Consider the following 18,263-nt stretch of genomic DNA (forward strand, 5'->3'; position numbering starts at 1 on the left):
ATCCTTTTCTCACTATATATTACAAGTTTGATCATCTTCTAAGACTTCCATATGAGCGTAAACTACAACAAACAAAAATAAATAAATAAATCTCTCGACTTTTACAATTTCTTAGAAAATCTGCATGAACTTTTATTTTTGCACAAAACACCTTATACTATTCCAGATATATGCAGAGAAGGTTGTTTGCAGACCATAGAATGGTTAAAAAAAATATTGTTAAAATATGTGTAATACCCTTCTTTATTGATTAAAATTACATTAGTCATTAGATATTCTTATATTCATAAATTGAATTATACTAAGGGTTTAAATCAGAAAACCCCAACAATATTACAACATTATCATTTTACTCCAATTCTGTCAATGAACCATTAAGGATATGTGAAATAACTAAATTATTACAACGTTATCATTTTACTCCAATTCTGTCAATGAACCATTAAGGATATGTGAAATAACTAAATTACCTTTATGATATTCCACTTTATTTAAAAAAATCAAAAAAATATTTTTTTCAAATTACAATATTATCCTCTTGGTTTAATTTAGCTGTGTAATTAACAATTACAATTAATAACTAGAAAAAAATAATAAATAAAGGCAACAGGGCCCAAAAGTAAAATTAGTAACTAATTTATATATATATATATATATATATATATATATATATATATATATATTAGTGAGTTGGCAATAAGTGGGACCATGATAACACTGATTAAACGGTGTAGATTGAAAGTTGAACTGATAAAAATTGATGTCCAGGGAATCTAGTGCTAGTGCTAGGTTGCAGAAAGAATGGCGGATCTTCCTCCACTTAGGAATACCAACTCTGTAAATAAATATACTATGGGTTGTGTATAACTGAAGCTGGTAGGATTGAGTGCCAATATGGGCTTAATTAATATATATATATATATATATATATATATATATATATATATATATATATATTAATCAAGAACAAAATTGAGATTAAAATGGGGAGAAAAGGAGAGGCGAAAGGGTCAAGTGCAAAAATCACCCCTTAAATATGCATATAGTGCATATAACACCCCTCCCATGCAAATAACACCCCTCAACTTTCAATTTGGTGCAATTAAGTCCCACTGGCAAATTTAAAACTAAATTTGACTAAAGTACCCTTAGTCAACAATTTTATAAAATATATAAAAATACAAAATTTTGTAAAAAGACCAAAAAGGACAATAAACAATCCCATCACTTGCCTCTCATGCGCCGCTTCTTCTACAAACTCCCTTTCCCTCACCCTCACCCTCATCGACGCGAACCAACAACCTCTCTCCCAACCCAGAAAACTCAATAACCACTGTTACCCAATCACAGTCAGATACACTAGTACCAATGAACGACAATGACGACGAACCCACCGCCACCTTCCCATCGCCGGCAACGGCATCGCACCTGTCCCGATCACCGCCGTTGATGCCCATCCATGGGCTGCTAGTCCGAGGACGCTACTCACACTCTCATCAAAGCCTGAGTCAAACACCACGTTGAGCTCAATCGAGGCAACCTCCATCAGAAACACTGGCAGGACGTCGCTGACGCCTTCAATGCCCGTCATGGCCACGTCAAAAAGGCTCACCATACAGGTATCCAGTGCAAGAACCGAATTAACACTCTAAAAAAGAAGTACAAGATCGAACGGCAACTACACCAGCCAGTGGCCTTTCTTTCCCGCTCTCGAATCCCTAATCGGCTCCTCCTACAAGCCCTCGTCGTCATCTGCGCCTCACCGGAAAACATCGCCGAATTTTAACACATTCTTAGACCCAAGACCAGAAAACACAGTTGCCCACCAGAGACACCACCGGATTTTCATGCTTCTTCCCCATTCCAATTCCTAACAAAAAGGGGCTGAAGAAGGCGAAGAACGTTGATCCCATTGCTCACCGACATCGCGCATCGCCGAATATCACAGATTCTCATTCACAGACCCATTATAGAAGGCGAAGAGAGTGGATCCCGATTCCCTTTCACAGACCCATTAATCCTGGGTTCGCAATCTTGGCATCAAGATCCAGCCACCGCCACCTCCAATCCACAACCCACAAGCCATTGATACCGCCGGTGGTACCCTAATTCGCAGCCGCCATGTATATATATATATATATCTGTGTGTATATTTATATAAATATATATGAATGGATGAGATTTATGTATGTGTGTGTGTGTGTGTGTGTGTGTGTGTGTGTGTGTGTGTACATATATATGTGTGTGTGTATATATGGATGAGATTGATGGGTGGAGTTGAGGGGTGAATTATGGTGTGAGGAGCAGGAGGTGGTTGAAGAAGAAGAAGACGATGGTAGGAGGAGTTGGCGGCAGAGAGTAGAGAGAGAAGGATAAGTATTTTCGAAAGACTAAAAGGGAAAAATAAGAATTAGAGCATTAATTTATGTCAAATTTCTGACAGAGGGGTAATTTTGCAGAAGTTCAAAAGATTAGGAGTATTTATTGCACACTTTTTCAAATAGGGGGTAAAAGTACTACAAAAAGTATACTACAGGGGTGTTTTATGCACTTCCCTCAAAAAGAAATTAACGACAAGAAAAGAAAATACAATTGGTTAGTTTAAGGTTGGTTAAATCTTGGCCATGCCTTTGAACCTCTTTCCATGCTTCAAATGATCTCTCCACCGATATTTTGTAATAACGTAAACTAACAAAACTATCAACACTCAACTATGAATAATTTTTCAATGAATGAAATGATGAAGACAAACATGCCCGAAGAGTTGCGAGATTTGAATCATCTATCAAACAAAACAACGCAAAGATAAAGAGGCAAGAGACCCAAATTTTACTGTATACGTAGTCGAATTGAAATTCTAATACGAGTTAACATCTAACCGCCGTCCTAAATACAACCGAGGTGGAGAATCTGTCAACACAGAGCTTTGACTTCCAAATCTAAAAGATTGCTACTATTGCGCTTCTGATTTCCAAATCCTGTTAAACCAAGGATTTCGTTGATTCAATTCTCAAAGATCAGAGGGTAAATTTTGATTTTGATATTTGAAGCTCGGGAAATATGAAACTAGGGTTTTGATTTGAGAAGCTGAGACGCAGATGAGACAATCAAGGTAACTATAACAGAAAAGGGATGAACTAGGGTTTCCTAAAACACTTTCACGCATGGAGGAGAGAAGAGATACTTGGGGTTATTTTTAGAATAACACATAATATATATCATTTGTTTGGCACATGTTACACCAAGCGTATTTTTCTTCACAAAAGTAACATTGGCAAATTAACCACGCGCTAGGTTAACGGCCCCATTTGACATAATTGGAGTAATGACAACGTTGTAATATTATGGGGGGTTTTTTCAAACTGGTGGGGGTTCAATGATCATTTTTTTAAAGTAGTGGGGGTTTTTTGATTTAAACCCTTATACTAATGTAAATGTGTTATCCATACTCTTTCTATCTAAAAAAAAATTTCTGTTTTTTTATTTTGGAAGATCCTCAAATACATGTCGCATTCCAAAAATGAATACACTATTTTTTATAGGGATAATTTCATTGACACCCCCTCAGGTTTGACCAAATATCAGTATCAAACATCTTTCGAAAATAATTATCACTCACATTACAAATGTTTGCTCCGTTTTTCACTCATACTCCAAATGTTAGTTGACAAGTGTGTCAGGCCACCTTTTACATGTAAAAAGACATTCTTACCCTTTGACTTTGGTTTGACCTATTTAAATTTTTTTTTTTTTTAAATGAAGGTTTTTTTTAATGATTCAAATATATCAAATGATATATTTACCCATATTTGACTTTAGTTTGACTATTCAAAGACATAATTGCCCTCATTCATTTTTTTTTTCTTGGTTAATTGCACCCATTCATTATATCCTCTCTTTAAAGCGTAAATCTCGCAAGATAGAGAGGCTGAAGTTATAGAAGATTTTGGTGGCGAGTTGGACTGAGTAGGCTGGGAAACTAACATAATGTGGGCAGAAGATGAGGTTAGAGTGATGGGTGTTGTAGAGGGATATAGATTTGGATATATGTATTGTGGGTTGTTCGATTCAATGCAACCAGAGGCTCGGATAAGATCATCCACAAAATCAAACCCAAACTTCCATTGTTTCATGTGAATTGGTACAGAGTTGATGGTGAGGTTCAGAGAGTTGTGTGGATGCCGTTGAAATGGCTAATCCATTGTTCCTCGCCGTCCAAATCGCCATCGTATTTTTCGTCGGCGTTCAAAAACACCAGTATTATCCTTGTTATGAGCAACTTATTTTGTCATTAGGGTTTGATGAGGGTTGCAATGGTTTGCATAGTTTTTTTTTTTTTTTTTTTTTTTTTTTTTTTTCTTGGGAAAGTCAAAATATGAGAGATAAGAGAATAATTTGCACAGATTTTCTTTAGAACAAAATCTATAACTTTCCTAATTGAATTCTTGATTATGTGAAAATTTAAAGGGAAAATTATATTTTGGTGACCAAAATTAAACATAATTGTTCTATTGTGACCTTAAAGTCAATAAAAGGTGAATAGTGACCAATGTTAAAACTTAATTAATATTAAGTGACTATTTGGGGATAATTTGGTCAAAAACACTTAAAGATTTGATAAACATTTTAAAAATAAATTTTAAATGACAAAATTGCCATCCAATACAAATAATAAATCATTGACTTCATCCTCCTACTCTCTCTCTCTCTCTCCCTAATCCAATGTTTTCTCTAATCTAACATTTTCTTTTTTCCTTTTTAGTTTACAATATACCAATTTAAAAAATTAAGATTTCTTTATCAACATTATCTCTTTTCTACCATTTATCTATTTTGCAAGGCTCTCCACCATGAACGCTCATGACATTTACAGTAGCAAATCATACTTTTGAAACACCCATTAACAATTGGCAAAATTATGAAATTAATCAACAATGGTCATTATTTCTTAAACTATAACTAAGTAATATTAAAAAATTCCTAAAAATTACAATCTTATATCTTAAGGAAGATCTCTCAAACAAATCAACTTGTAAAGTATAATAACTATACCTTGAAAATAATGAATAAGAAGAAAATTTACAATTTTCTCGTCCTACCTCTTAGAACCTTGAAGAAAACGATGTAGAACATCCGTCCTCAATTCTCTCCCATCTTGATCTTCTCTTCAGAGACTTACTCTAATAATTTGTCGTCTTTTTGTTAGTCAATTTAAGTAAGTGTTTATTTAGGTTAATGTAGAGGGTAAATTTGTTCACTTACATAATAATATATTATAAGAAGGTTATTTAGGTAATAAACCATCAAATGATCACTTAATATCAATTAAGTTTCAACATTGGTCACTATTCACCTTTTCTTGACTTTAAAGTTATTATAAAATAATTATGTTTAATTTTGGTCACCAAAATATAATTTTCCCAAATTTAAATTTTGGATGCAAAAACTATAATTTTTCTTGAAGTGAAATGATATGGTTTTAAATTTAGAAGTGGAGCTGCCAATTAGTGAAATGATATGGTTTTAAATTTAGGAAATGGAGCTGTCATTTACTCTGATAATTTGGTTTTCAATTTAGGGAATGGAGCTTTCATTTTTCTTTTCAATTGAATTATTAAAATTATTACTACTATTATTATTTCGTATCTATTCTTAGCCATTTGAAGTGATGATATGGCCTCCACATCAAGAAGCCATACACTGGGAATAGAGGCCCAGAGAAGTTGTGGAGTGAATGGAGTTCAAAGAAACATGGAAAAGAGCAAGGAAGACGAGAGCACCAATATAGTTCCATTTTTCAAGTTATTCTCATTTGCAGAATCCGCCAATGTTATGTTGATGATTATTGCCGGCACCATGGGTGCAATTGCGAATGGGTTATCTAGTTTCTGGCGAAGGTGGTTGGATGTGTTCTTCGGTTTCAGAGAAGTTGGAGGCTCTAAAAAGAGAGAGACAGTAGAGAAAGAGGGGAGAGATAGAGAGAGAGAAGGCGATAGAGGAGAGAGAAATAGTGTGTGTTTGTGTATTGGCGGTAATGTGGCTGATAGTGGGTAGGTAATGGTTTAAATAGAAGTATAAAAGTCATTTACATTATTGATATTTTAGAATAACTTGATTAAAAAATTAGGGGCAAATTTGTTTTTTTTTATATTTTTAACGGAGACACTGACATAAAAGCAAAAATAGACCTAAGTGATAGTTATTTTCAAAAAATATTTAAGAATAATATTTGACCAAACCTAAGGGGGTATTAATGAAATTAACTCTTTTTTATAATATTTCCAAACACTCCCAAAAACTTTGGAACCTGGAGTATTTTGTATTATGTATATTCAATTTTTTTTCCTACCATATACTATTATCGAGAAGAATTATATATTTGTGATCATATATAGGGTCCCAATTTTTTTGCCCCTTTTTGGAAGTGGAAAGGTACAAGAGAAGCAATCAAAGAAGCATTGGAAGTGCTGAAATTCATAGAAGAGAAAGGCCTTGGACTCTTGGAGATAACAAGTTCTTTGGTGGCAATGCCATAGTTTGTTAGACATCTCACTTGGATGGTTTGCTCACTGGTTAGACTGCTTGGAAGAAGTGATTGGGGTAAAACTGCTAGAACCAAGCACTTTGCCTCACTTGTGTGCATGGGTTCAAAATTTTAAAGAAGTTACTGTCATCAAAGAAAATCTTCCCTATTGCAAAAAATTGCTGGGCCATCTCAAATGCTTCTGGGAGAAGCTTGTCACAGACTCAACAAAGTAGCCTCCGAAAATCTTCTCGAATTCACGAGGATTTCTCATTCATTGAATTATGAATAATTATATGTGACATTTATTATTGATGAGAATAAACCAAATGTGCTTAATACTGAATACAAAAGATTAAAAATGTGAAGAATAAACTTACATTGCTAAAGAAGAATAACATATCATTACCATATTAATTTTTGTTTTCTTATTTAAGTCTAAAAAATTAGTTGTGTGTACATTTTATAAATACATATATATTTGCAAATAAAATATATATACAGATATTTTAAGTTTTACTTTTATTAGTTAAGATGTTTATTATTTTATAATTCTTCGAAGTAATCATTTCAAGTATGAAAAATTAAACAATCTCTTTTTAAGAATGTAATAGAATAAATATATGAATTTTTCCCATCGCATTTATGTAAGAATAAAAAGATAGGGTATAAATTTTGTATTTTTTTAATTTTAATATTATATATCTTTTAATATAAAAGAAATAAGGTTATTTATAGTTCAAACACCTTTTTTATTTTATATACACATAATATGCGTTTTCACGTGCTCTGACCAAATTTTAAATTTTGCCGCCTTCATTATCGCTTTGTGTGACTTAATATTTAACACCTTAATTAGGTTAATTAATTAAAAAATTACTTATCAAAAATATATATTATTTGAAAAAATGGTTTTTTATTTTTAAAATTTTTGTCCGGAAGGCGAAAACTTAAAGTTCCAAACAATACCTCAAATGCTACAGGGAGAAGCATATAACAAAGTCACGTATTCAGAAAAATTTATCAACATTAATCAAGAGTATTGAGAGGAGTCGTCTTGCATGTATAGGATGTTCTATCATTATTTGTACAAAGCAACTGTTCTCACAAAGTAGCATTGTTAATGTTTTTTCATATGATGTTATCACTTTCATTTGCCTTCTACATTAGTGTTTGGGAACCATAATTAAAAGAGGAGTTTTTTTTTATCGATTTGACAAAATATTTGTTGAAACTCTTTTAATAACTATTTTGCCTTTACTATCCCGGATGAAAGTCCTGAATATTTGACTCGCCATACCGCTATAGGCCTGTTGGTGTATTATTTCTATTACCAACTCTCACTTGTTCATTTTACCTTTGCCAATCCTCTAAATAATAATAAAAGATAGTTAAGTTATCCCAATTGAATGTTTTATTATTATTATTATTATTTGAATTGAAATGTTTTATTATTATTTTTTGAATTGAAATGTTTTATTATTATTATTATTATTATTATTTGAATGGATTTATTTTATTAAAAATATGAAATAAAAGTACACATAACATGGCATTAGCTCTCACAAAAATGACAAAACAAATACAAGTAAGAGAGACTTGACTACTCAAATAAAGGAAAACACACTCAAACAACAATATCTTCTACCCAATAATTGTTTGCTTCCTCAAAAGTATCAAAGAGGACATTCCTTGAAAAGATCAAATGCTTCCCTCCTTGTATATGCATCCTTTGGTTCCTATCTAGTCACGTAGCTTGCACAACAGCAGTAAACAACATTTTGCTCAGCTTGCTCCTCAAAGCTTTACCTCCCAAATTACTGGAAGCCAATCAACAAGTGCATGAAATCTAAACGGAGGAACTCCACTTTATTAAGATTGTCAAATCATTTCCACACTGCTACAATTCAGGAATTCTTGAATCTTCTGCATGATGTTCATATCAAACATATTTTAGTGGGCATTTTGTTTTAGATAAAAAAGTCATTGCCGCATATATACTTGTCTTTGTGCTCTTATTGGAAACTAGCAGTATAACCATGGATGTACACGATTTTTGAGATATCAATTTTTATAATTAAATAATAGGGTTAAATGCAAAAATATCTCCCCGAACTATAAAGAAATCTGCAACTAACCCCTGAACTATCAAAAATGCAAGAAACCCCCTGAACTATGCAAATTTATTGCAAATCACCCTATCCGGCCAAATTCCGGTGAAAGTTGGCCGTTAAAAATAGATGACTTATTTTAAAAGACTATACTGCCCTTAGATGCATGAAAGGACTAAAATGCCTTTAATTTGCATCATCCAAGGCAAGCTCGCCACTGCCATCACACCGCCAAGTACCCCATCGTGGCTGAGTCCTCTCCACAACTCGCCACCCATTGCTGCGAAAGCTCGCCGTCGCCGTCGCCGTCTCACCCCCATCCGAGCACTGCCGAAGTTCATCCACAACCCATATTGCCCTTTTTCTGTAAATCGCCGTCGTCGCCAACGCCGGATCCATCGCCGCTGTACCAGTCTCTGATAATCGCAACTTCTCTAGTCGTTGTTTTGCACCACCGAGTTCTCCACCAGCCGAAATCTCCACAACCGTGCTTTACACCGCTGAGCTCTCTCTCGCTCGCCGGCTGCCATCACCTTCACCCTTCTCTCTTTCTCTCACTCGGCGGCTAAGACGATGATCAATGCAAATTTCGGCGGCAGCAGCGTATGGCTTCCGATGCTCTGTTCCACATCCACGGCTGACGAATTGCAAAGAGATCTCTCAATTTGCAAAGAACGGCAACGAGGTGAGGGAGTCGGTGGTATCACTTTAACCAAGAAGACAAAATGATTGTTATGCTTGATTATTATGATCATGAAGACAACATGATTATTATGCTTGCATTTGCACAAACACAAAGCCCAAATTCTTGTCAAAGCATAAATGGAGGTTAATCTTTTAATGCACATTTAAACAAAATTAACTTATCTAACAACAAAATATGTCAGATATGTTTTTAAAAAGATAACTACTAAGCAATTCTAGAACATCTTATTATGTATTATTAGAATATACAGGATTTACAAAAAAAATTCTAGAACATCTTAGGAAGTATTTTATAGAGGATTTGTAGAGGATTTCTCACGATCCTCGGGCTAGGGAAAAGGTAACAGAGAGTTTGGTTTAGCACCCAACAAATCCACTCTTGCCATACCTAAGCTGTAAGACCTATTCGCGAACCCAAACCATAGCCGCACGATTCGAACCCAAGCAACAACACTCATCGCTAACAATCTCGCCAGAATCTACTGCCCGTCGGTCTCCTCTCTCTACTAGTTTTACTCCGATGAACCGGATTGATGACTTCCATCGACAATCAAACCGAGTCATCCACAGCCGAGCCACCGCCGAACCAGCCCGCCGAGCTCACCGCTGCATTTCTTCCCCACCGCCGCTACCGCCACTTCTTCCTTTTCTGCAGTTTGTGTAGCGTTAATAAAATGAAGGTTGGGTTAGGGGTTTGATTGTATTGAGATTATAAGAAATTGGGAAGGGCAGCTTCGTCTTTTTACTTTTTCGGTGGCCTGAGTGGGCAAATTGCAACAAATTCATAGTTCAGGGGGGATCTTGTAGTTCAGGGGTTAGTTGCAAAACCCTTATAGTTCAAGGGGTTTTTTTGCATTTAACCCAAAATAATAATCAACATACTGTATATATAAATCAGCATACATCATATAAAAACTTTATTCTTTTCAACAAACATAAGGAAAAATATCAATTATAAATAGTTGTCAATTTGAGAGACATTGAATGTCCTCTATTAAACAACTTCCATTTGTATACAACTGAAGCCTCTTACTTAAAATCTCAACAAAATCAAATCTATGACTAAAAAAAAAGATTGTTTTTATTTAGGAAGAGCGTATATGATAGGCTTTGAAGAGGTAGAACTAACGACAACAAAATTTCCTCATAATTGTTGTGCAAATAAAATATTATAAATGTATTATAAGCGACAATAAATTCATCTAAAATTATTTAAGTGGAATGGTTGAAACCTCTTGTAACATTGTTTCACTTAACACAATCCACTACGTATAATATTTCTTATTTACTATTAGCACCAAAAAGTGTGGGGAATAATTTACATAAGGAATCATGGGCTAAATTAATATACCAAATTATCAAAAATAACTAAACTCGTGCTTACACAGCTTCACTCAACATTTTTTACTTATGCATCTACCCTCACTCTTAAAATTTGTTTGCCAGCTGCAAGGCACTGGGCGAGGCAATATCAAAAGAAGGAATGCGAGGCTGCATGGGCTCGCGTGTTGCGTATGTGGGTTGGGGTGGGATTGTCTATTTATTTAAAAGTTTAAATTATTGGATAGTGTTACATACCTACCAATTTATACACTTAAATTTCTATTCAGATCCGATGTGGGACACCCAAACCTAGGTAACGCCCTCGTTGTGGTCTGGCCACCTTGCTTACCTAGTCCAGACCCGGTTGCCCTCCGCGTCGTGTGCTTGGCGTGACACCGAATTAAGAATTGGGTCTGATTTTGATACCAACGTGTGGACGTTTGCCCATTTACCTAAAAATTTATGTTATTGAATATTGCTGCATACCCACCCATCTTATAAAAACTTAAGCTATTGAATATTGTTACATACCCACCTATCTTATCACAAACGGGACTATGCCGGGACCAAGGACCGATTTTTTTTACAAAATTCCTAAAACATAGATTCTTATAAATAATATAAATTCTTATAAATATTATATTTCCAAATACTAACTAGATTTAAACATGTGGCTCTTCTAAAATTTATAAAAATTTGAATTTCAGTATTTCAAGTCTTACTTTTGGAAGCCCACATTTGAAGAAATGTTAAAATAATTCCGAATCAAATTCATATGATTCTATCTCTATTATTTTTCTCATTTGTGCATTTGGTGATTTTTGAGATACTCTAATTAACTTATAAATTTTTTTATTCCGATCTACTTTTCAAATTCTAATGTAAAGAAAAGATTACATTATATATTTTTGAAAATTTATTTTCATATTACTAATTGGTCCCCACAAATAAAAATTACTGGAGATTATGTAAAAAAAACAGAGAACAGCGGCGCGGTTGAGAGCTGCGAAAAGGATGATTAAACCTACTGATATATATATATATATATATATATATATATATATATATATAGGGAGAGAGAGAGAGAAGGAGTTTAAAGTGTTGTATAGTCTCCTAGATTTTTTTTTCCAAATTAATTCTTAATTATAGTGCAAGAATTTGTTCGACAATTAATTTCTAAGCAAGTTATATATATATATATGTAACACCAGTTTACTAATCCAGCACTCAAATCAAAGAAGAGGAAGACGAGGAAAAGTTTAAGTCGCAAAAACGGATGATTTTGAAAAGAATGCCGACGGTAAGTCGCTTGTGATGACCTTTCTTAAAAGAAATCCCCGTTGTCCTCCAACCCATTCACCGGCACCGGAAACAATTCTTATTTTTACAGTGGTCTGTACGTGGATGGTGGTGAAGCTTCGCGGGTGGGTTTTAATGCGCTGGTGGATATTTCGTTGGGCGGATTTTTTTTTCTCCTCACCATGTTGGAGTTGAAGAAGATGGGTTTTGGGTACTTTTTTAGTCATTTCACATCATATTATTATTTTTAAATATTTTATAAAATGTGTCACTAAGGGTATTTTAGTCTAATTTTATCCTAAATGTGTAAGGAGGACCTATTTGCACAAATTTCATAATTTAGGGGTATTTTTTGCATGAGAGGGGTGCAATATGCCCTATAAACATATTTTAGAGCATCTGTGGCGCATCAAATTATAGAGAAGAAGTTTGAAAAGTAGAGAGATAGAGGGGCGCGGTATGCATTCAAAATTGAATGCCCTTTTTGTGGCCCCCCACAAAGACTTCTCTTTAATATTTCTTATTTTTATTTTTCTGCTGGCTTCATTTTGACTTGGTTATTATAATGACCAATGGTCATTTTGCAGACTATTTCCCTTCTCTCTCTCTCTCTCGTTAGTTTCTCTTCTCTCAATCTGTAATTTCTTTTTTCTTTCTTTTTTCACCATTCAAAGCTTGATTCTCACCATTCTCTTGGGTATTTGATTTTGCCACTCAAGGCAAAGTTGATGAGCGTGTCGAGACCTTCGTTTTAATCGGAGCAATTTTCAGTTTGCAGCATCTTTGGGATTCGGATTAGGGCTGATTTGGGGTTTCATTGAGGCTTTGCTTGGGTTGTTCTTCTTGTGATGTAGGAGTCCTTCTAATGCTTCTAGTTTTGTCTTTTGATTGAGCAAATTACATCCCTACTTATTAAATTTTCAGAATTTTAAACTTTAATGTTAAATTGTTGTTTTATGTATAAGCTCAAGTATTAAAGCATGACTTGTTTTAAATTTTGTATCAAAGACTTGCAAGATTTGGTATATGAAATTTTTGCTGATGTCTAAGGGATAGTTTTACATTGGTGTGTATATAATTTTATGTTGGGCATGCTCATAGACAATTCTTGTAAATTTCGTTCTTGAAACAATGATGTGACTTGTTGTATTAAATTTTCAAAGCATGCCACGATCTTGATTAATTACTATAGAATGCCTTGATTAAGTTCTTTGAACTGTACTGCCATGTACATGTATTAATGTTATATTGTTGAGATTGATGTTTAAAGGACATAACATGGTGCATTGCATGACATGGCAAGAAAGAAGATTTGGAAATGATTTGAAATGGATTTTTTTTTTCCTTCTAGAAAGTGAAGTCTTATTTCAAAGAGGGGAAGTATTTTTTAAAAATGAACTGGATTTCGTAAGTCCAGGGCTAGCTTGACCTAGAGGGAGAGCGGCCCGATGTAGGGCATAAAAAAGTTGATACTAGGTCATTTAACAGTTGTCAGGCCTTGCCAGAATTGGAACCTGGGATAGTTATCAATTTCGCCTCGGTAAAGTCAGTTAGCGGGTTTTTGAAAGTGAAAGTTAGGTCGGTATGGACCAAATTTTGGGATGGGTGCATCACATTTCATATCATGCACATCATTTTGTAGAATTGTGTTATGTGTTGAGATTGTTGCCTATTAAGTTGTAAATGTTATACGGACTTCCATTGTATGACCCCGGTTTCTTTTCTATCCTTTTATTTGTTATATGGCTCAAGAGAGTCCAAAACTGACGCCTTGGACGACTTATACTGAGCCTTGTGCTCACCCCTTATTTTAATATTTTTGAGGACACAGAAGAGAAGTGGCGGACGACGCTTCTCCACAAGTTTGAACGAGTTAGTGGATTGTTATGACATCTCTTGTATATGTGATCTAATTTGTTTGGTATGAGCCTTGGGATGGCATGTATATCGTGTATTGACATTGGAATTGACCATAGTGCCCTTAGACGACCTCGGATTCGAGTAAGGACCCGGTTAACGATTCGAACCCTTGGGTTCGGGTCGTTACATTCTCTATGGTCTTCTCTATAGACAGAGAATAGTTTGGAGCATATCTATTATATTCTTTACTTTGTTTATTGGCTGCTCTGTCTTGCATGGATTCACAAAGAATCTATGGATAGAAACTAAAAAAGAGATAGCAGCTTTGAAACGACTCTTTTAAAACGACAATAAACAACTATTTTAAAATAGCTATTTTATTTACTCTATAAATACTAATTCTCATCTTCAATAATTCTTTCTCTCAATTATTTTTGTAACATTCATCTATATGAATCCTCCACCTCCATTCTTTCGCCCCCATCTCAACTAATCTCATAATTCTGAATTACCACTGCAATCAATTATAATTTGGATTCTTCAAAAAAATTTCAATCCGAAAATCCATCTCAACCCTAATACTCTTTTTTCCAATTCGAACCTTCTCAATTCCAGTCATCTCAATTCCAACCATCTCAGTTCCAACCATCTTAATCCCAACCATCTCAGTCTTAGACATCTTAGTTCCAACCTTCTCAATGCCAACCATCTCAAACCCAACATAATTCTAGGCGTACGAAACAAAAATGGTCTATTGAAGAAGATGAAACATTATGCAAAGCATGGGTTAACATTGGGGTCCAATAACTGGTTCGCATCAAAAGCAAATCACGTATTGGCAACGAGTCCATGAAAATTTTATTCGGCAACCAGGGGGCACGATGTCCCGAAATGTATTAGGTTTGCAAAATCGTTTCTCACACATTAAAAAAACTGTTAACAAATTTTCTAGATATTACAAATAGATCCAACATCATACTCCTAGTGGCTTCAACGTTAAAGATGTAGTAAGTTTTTTACTTTGTAAATTTTTTTAAAAATTTATTTATTTTAATTGGCAATCTAACTAATTTCAATTATTGGTTATTTTTTGTATCTCAATGAAGTAAGAAATGTATTTAATATGTAAAAAAATGAGCCATTTAAGTTGGATCACTGTTGGTGTATTTTAAAGAATTTGTTAAAATAGAATTCCATTTCCAACAGCAATGATAAAGGGAAAAACAAAATAATAATGGAGATCGATATGAATGAGCCTGGAAATTGGCCAGATCTGTTCAACCTACTTTGTCAATAGTCCAAACCAATCCATCTTCTCCGTCAACACCTAGAGTATCAACACCAGGTTCAGTAAACCTTGGCGACGATGATTCACTTGTAATTAGTGTTGAAAGTTCGCATGGCATTGTACGATCCCCTGGACGAAAAACATCTAAGGAGGGTCGCAAAAAAAGCAAAGAGAAGGTACAACATAACTTGTTTCTAGAACAATTTAAAGATTTTAGCCATCAAAGTGTGTTAATGAATGCCTTGGCAGTCGAATCTCAAAAAATGAAATTGAAAGTTACATTTGATTTAGGTTTGAGCAAGAACGTACAAAAAGAATGGACATTGAGGCGCAAAAAGAATTAAAAAGGTTGGAATTTGAGGCGCAAAAAGAAATGAAAAAGTTAGAATTTGAGAAAAAGCAAATTGATTTCGAAAGAGAAATGATGCTTAAAAATCCAAATGATGCTCCAACAGTAGCAGCAAAAGCATGGATCATTGATCAACAAAATGAAATTTATGCACGTTTCAGTAAAAAGGGTAGTTTGTGAAGCTATATGATGTAATTTTCTTTTTCTATCTGTGGGAAGCTAATATAATTTTTATTTATATATGTAATGTAAATTTCTTTAAATTTCTTAACAAATGTAATCGAAACAAATATTTTTTAAAATATTTTTTATTCATCAGCAATATAAAAATTATATTTTATTCGATTACAACAAATTTATGCATTTTCATCACCAAATTGATTCCACAAATGTTCCATGAGATCTCTCCTAAGATCAGCATTGTTTGATCTATTGTGAACCCTACTTAGGCGAGAGGAAATGTGTGCCGCCAATATTGATGGGTTTTGAATGTAATGTGAAAGGGAGATTAGGTCATCCGTCTATATCCATTGCAAAATGTGTTCGCCTCGTCTTCAATGATCATATTGTGTAATATGATGTACGTTTTCATTATCTTGTTTAGATCTTCTGTATTCCAATAAAATATCGGTTGATGCGTTATAGCCCACCTTATCTGCAACACGCCAAACGCTCGTTCTACATCTTTCCTAACAGCTTCTTGTTTGTTAGCAAACAATTTCTCTTTGACAATTGTTGGGTGTGGGATGATCTGCATCAAAGTTGTCCACTTAGGATATATACCATCAGATAGGTAATACTCCATTATACGCCGATGCCCATTCACCACGTAATTAACCTGAGGCATTGTACCATTAATCATGCTCTTGAATACTGGGGAATGATTGAAAACATTTAAGTCATTGTGTAAACCAGCCATACCAAAGAAAGCATGCCAGATCCACATATTTTTCGATGCAACGGCCTCCAATATGAGGGTAGGTTTATGGCTTCTTCCCGTGTGCGTGCCATGCCACGCTATAAGGCAATTCTTCTATTCCCAATGCATACAATCTATAAAGCCATGCATACCTGGAAATCCTCTCTCTTCCCCTTCTTGAAACAGACATGCAATGTCGTCTGCATTTGGTGAACGTTGGTACTGTTCCACATACACAGCAATTATAGCATCACAAAACCTCTTGAAGCTTTTAATCGCAATGTGCTCAGAAATCTTTATATACTCGTCACAAAGATCAGCTGAAATTCCATATGCGAGTATACGGATTGCAGCAGTCATCTTCTATATATAAGTAAATCCCATACGACCGAGGGCATCGGGTTTCTAGATAAACCATTCTTCATATGCTGTAACACCGTTCAAAATGTGAAGAAATAACTCTCGTCGCATCTGAAACCTTCTACGAAATATGTTTGGTGGATAAATTGCATTTTTAGCAAAGTAATCTCGGAATAGCCGTTGTGCTGCCTCCTCTTGATCATGTTTAATATACTTTCTCTTATGAGGTTGAAAGAATGCCCGCACCCTATCAGGCGATAATAATCTCCTCACATCGTTCATTCTTTTTCGATGGATTTCAAAAATATCTTCCCTATCTGGATCTGACGAATTCAATGGAGAAATAGACTCGGAGACGGGTAAATCTAGTGATGATGAAGTTATTGTTTTTTTGTATAAGAAAGATGAAGACTGAAAGAATAAATAATGGACTTGAGAATGCAAAGAAGTGGACTTGATAATTGAAAGAAGATAGAATGAGTGGTTTATATAGAAATTGAAATATAGCAGTTAGGAAAAAGATAAAAATTTATAAGATTAAGGGTAAAGTACAGCAACACCCCATGAGATTTGCCAAAAGGACACAGATAAAATTTAGCCTATTTTGGAATAAAGATGCTTTACATTTCAAACCATATATCTGGTAAATGCATCAATAAGGTCATAATTTTTTAAGAATTCTAACATCCTTAAAAGTAAATAAACTCAGAAGTCGCATTGTTTGGATCGACTGAGAGGATATAAGAGCAAAATAAATTGTCAAATGGGAGGAGATCAGATATACCTTTAATCCGCCCAAGCTCTTCCAATGACTTTGCTTTAAGCAAGATTGCTTCGAGAGGCAGGCTCATGGAATGCAGTGACATTACAGCAACTGGCACATTTTCACCTTTGGAACGCGACTCTCGCTGCCGAGTTCTCTCAGTTACGGCCTTTGTCATCCTTGGTAATATACTTTTAATGTTAATCCCTTGGAGTTGGAACACTTGAAGGGCAGCATCAAAGTTCCCTCTTTGGTATTCAAGCCTTCCCAACAAAGCCCTCGCCTCCTAAAATTCACACAAACCAAATTAATCCAAAACCCAATACTAGAAATCTAGAACTATGAAAGAACTAACAAAGCAACAAAAGAAAAAATCATAGAAACCCACCTCATAATTTAAGGAAAGAGCCTCTTTTAGTGTGGACTCAGCTTCATCCACTTGGGCATCTTCAAATTTTGAATCCCAGTCCCCTGTCCCCGACGATGAAAGGCCACTGGCGGAGAAATCCCGTGTCGCCATCGACTCCGGCGACTGTGGTTCCCGCTCCGGCTCTTCAAATTTGAATTGCTCTCCTAAACAAGCGCACAACATCTCCAAAAAGCTATACAATTCGCCGGACACTTTCACGGTTGTGTCGCCTGCACCGTGCTCATCCTTCGCCGGAAAATTTCACGGTTGCTAGTAATATATATATATATATATATATATATATTTGCACAGATGGTTTATCTAGACATAGGTGCGTAGAGAGAGAGAAAGGAG

The 18,263-nt window shown here is 34.8% G+C and overlaps 1 protein-coding gene across 4 annotated transcripts; it reads right to left on the minus strand.

Annotated features, from left to right (window-relative positions):
• Positions 1–8,028: 8,028 nt before the first annotated feature.
• On the minus strand, positions 8,029–18,263 carry LOC132299723 (protein NPGR1-like). 4 transcript variants are annotated; one of them, XM_059796536.1, is made up of 3 exons: positions 17,889–18,262; positions 17,522–17,786; positions 8,029–8,446 (listed from the first exon to the last, which is right to left on the minus strand). In XM_059796536.1, exons 1-3 carry the CDS (start codon positions 18,090–18,092, stop codon positions 8,424–8,426), a joined length of 492 nt encoding a protein of 163 aa, XP_059652519.1. In that variant the 5' UTR covers positions 18,093–18,262; the 3' UTR covers positions 8,029–8,423. The 4 variants fall into 4 exon arrangements, with proteins under 4 accessions (XP_059652519.1, XP_059652512.1, XP_059652503.1 ...); XM_059796529.1 differs by having other exon boundaries at positions 8,029–8,449; XM_059796520.1 differs by lacking the exon at positions 8,029–8,446 and adding an exon at positions 9,563–9,988 and having other exon boundaries at positions 17,889–18,263.

Source organism: Cornus florida, unplaced genomic scaffold (genome assembly GCF_030987335.1).
Source record: "Cornus florida cultivar Cherokee Brave unplaced genomic scaffold, ASM3098733v1 CherokeeBrave_3.0.0_Hap2_Chr01, whole genome shotgun sequence".
NCBI lineage: Eukaryota > Viridiplantae > Streptophyta > Magnoliopsida > Cornales > Cornaceae > Cornus > Cornus florida.

What these genes read in the sequence shown, in the direction of transcription:
- LOC132299723 (XM_059796511.1), bottom strand. Translation starts at nt 18,092, where the DNA reads ATGTTGTGCGCTTGTTTAGGAGAGCAATTCAAATTTGAAGAGCCGGAG. An exon ending in CTCTTTCCTTAAATTATGAG is followed by an intron (nt 17,787 to 17,888) that starts GTGGGTTTCTAT and finishes TGTGAATTTTAG; the next exon opens with GAGGCGAGGGCTTTGTTGGG.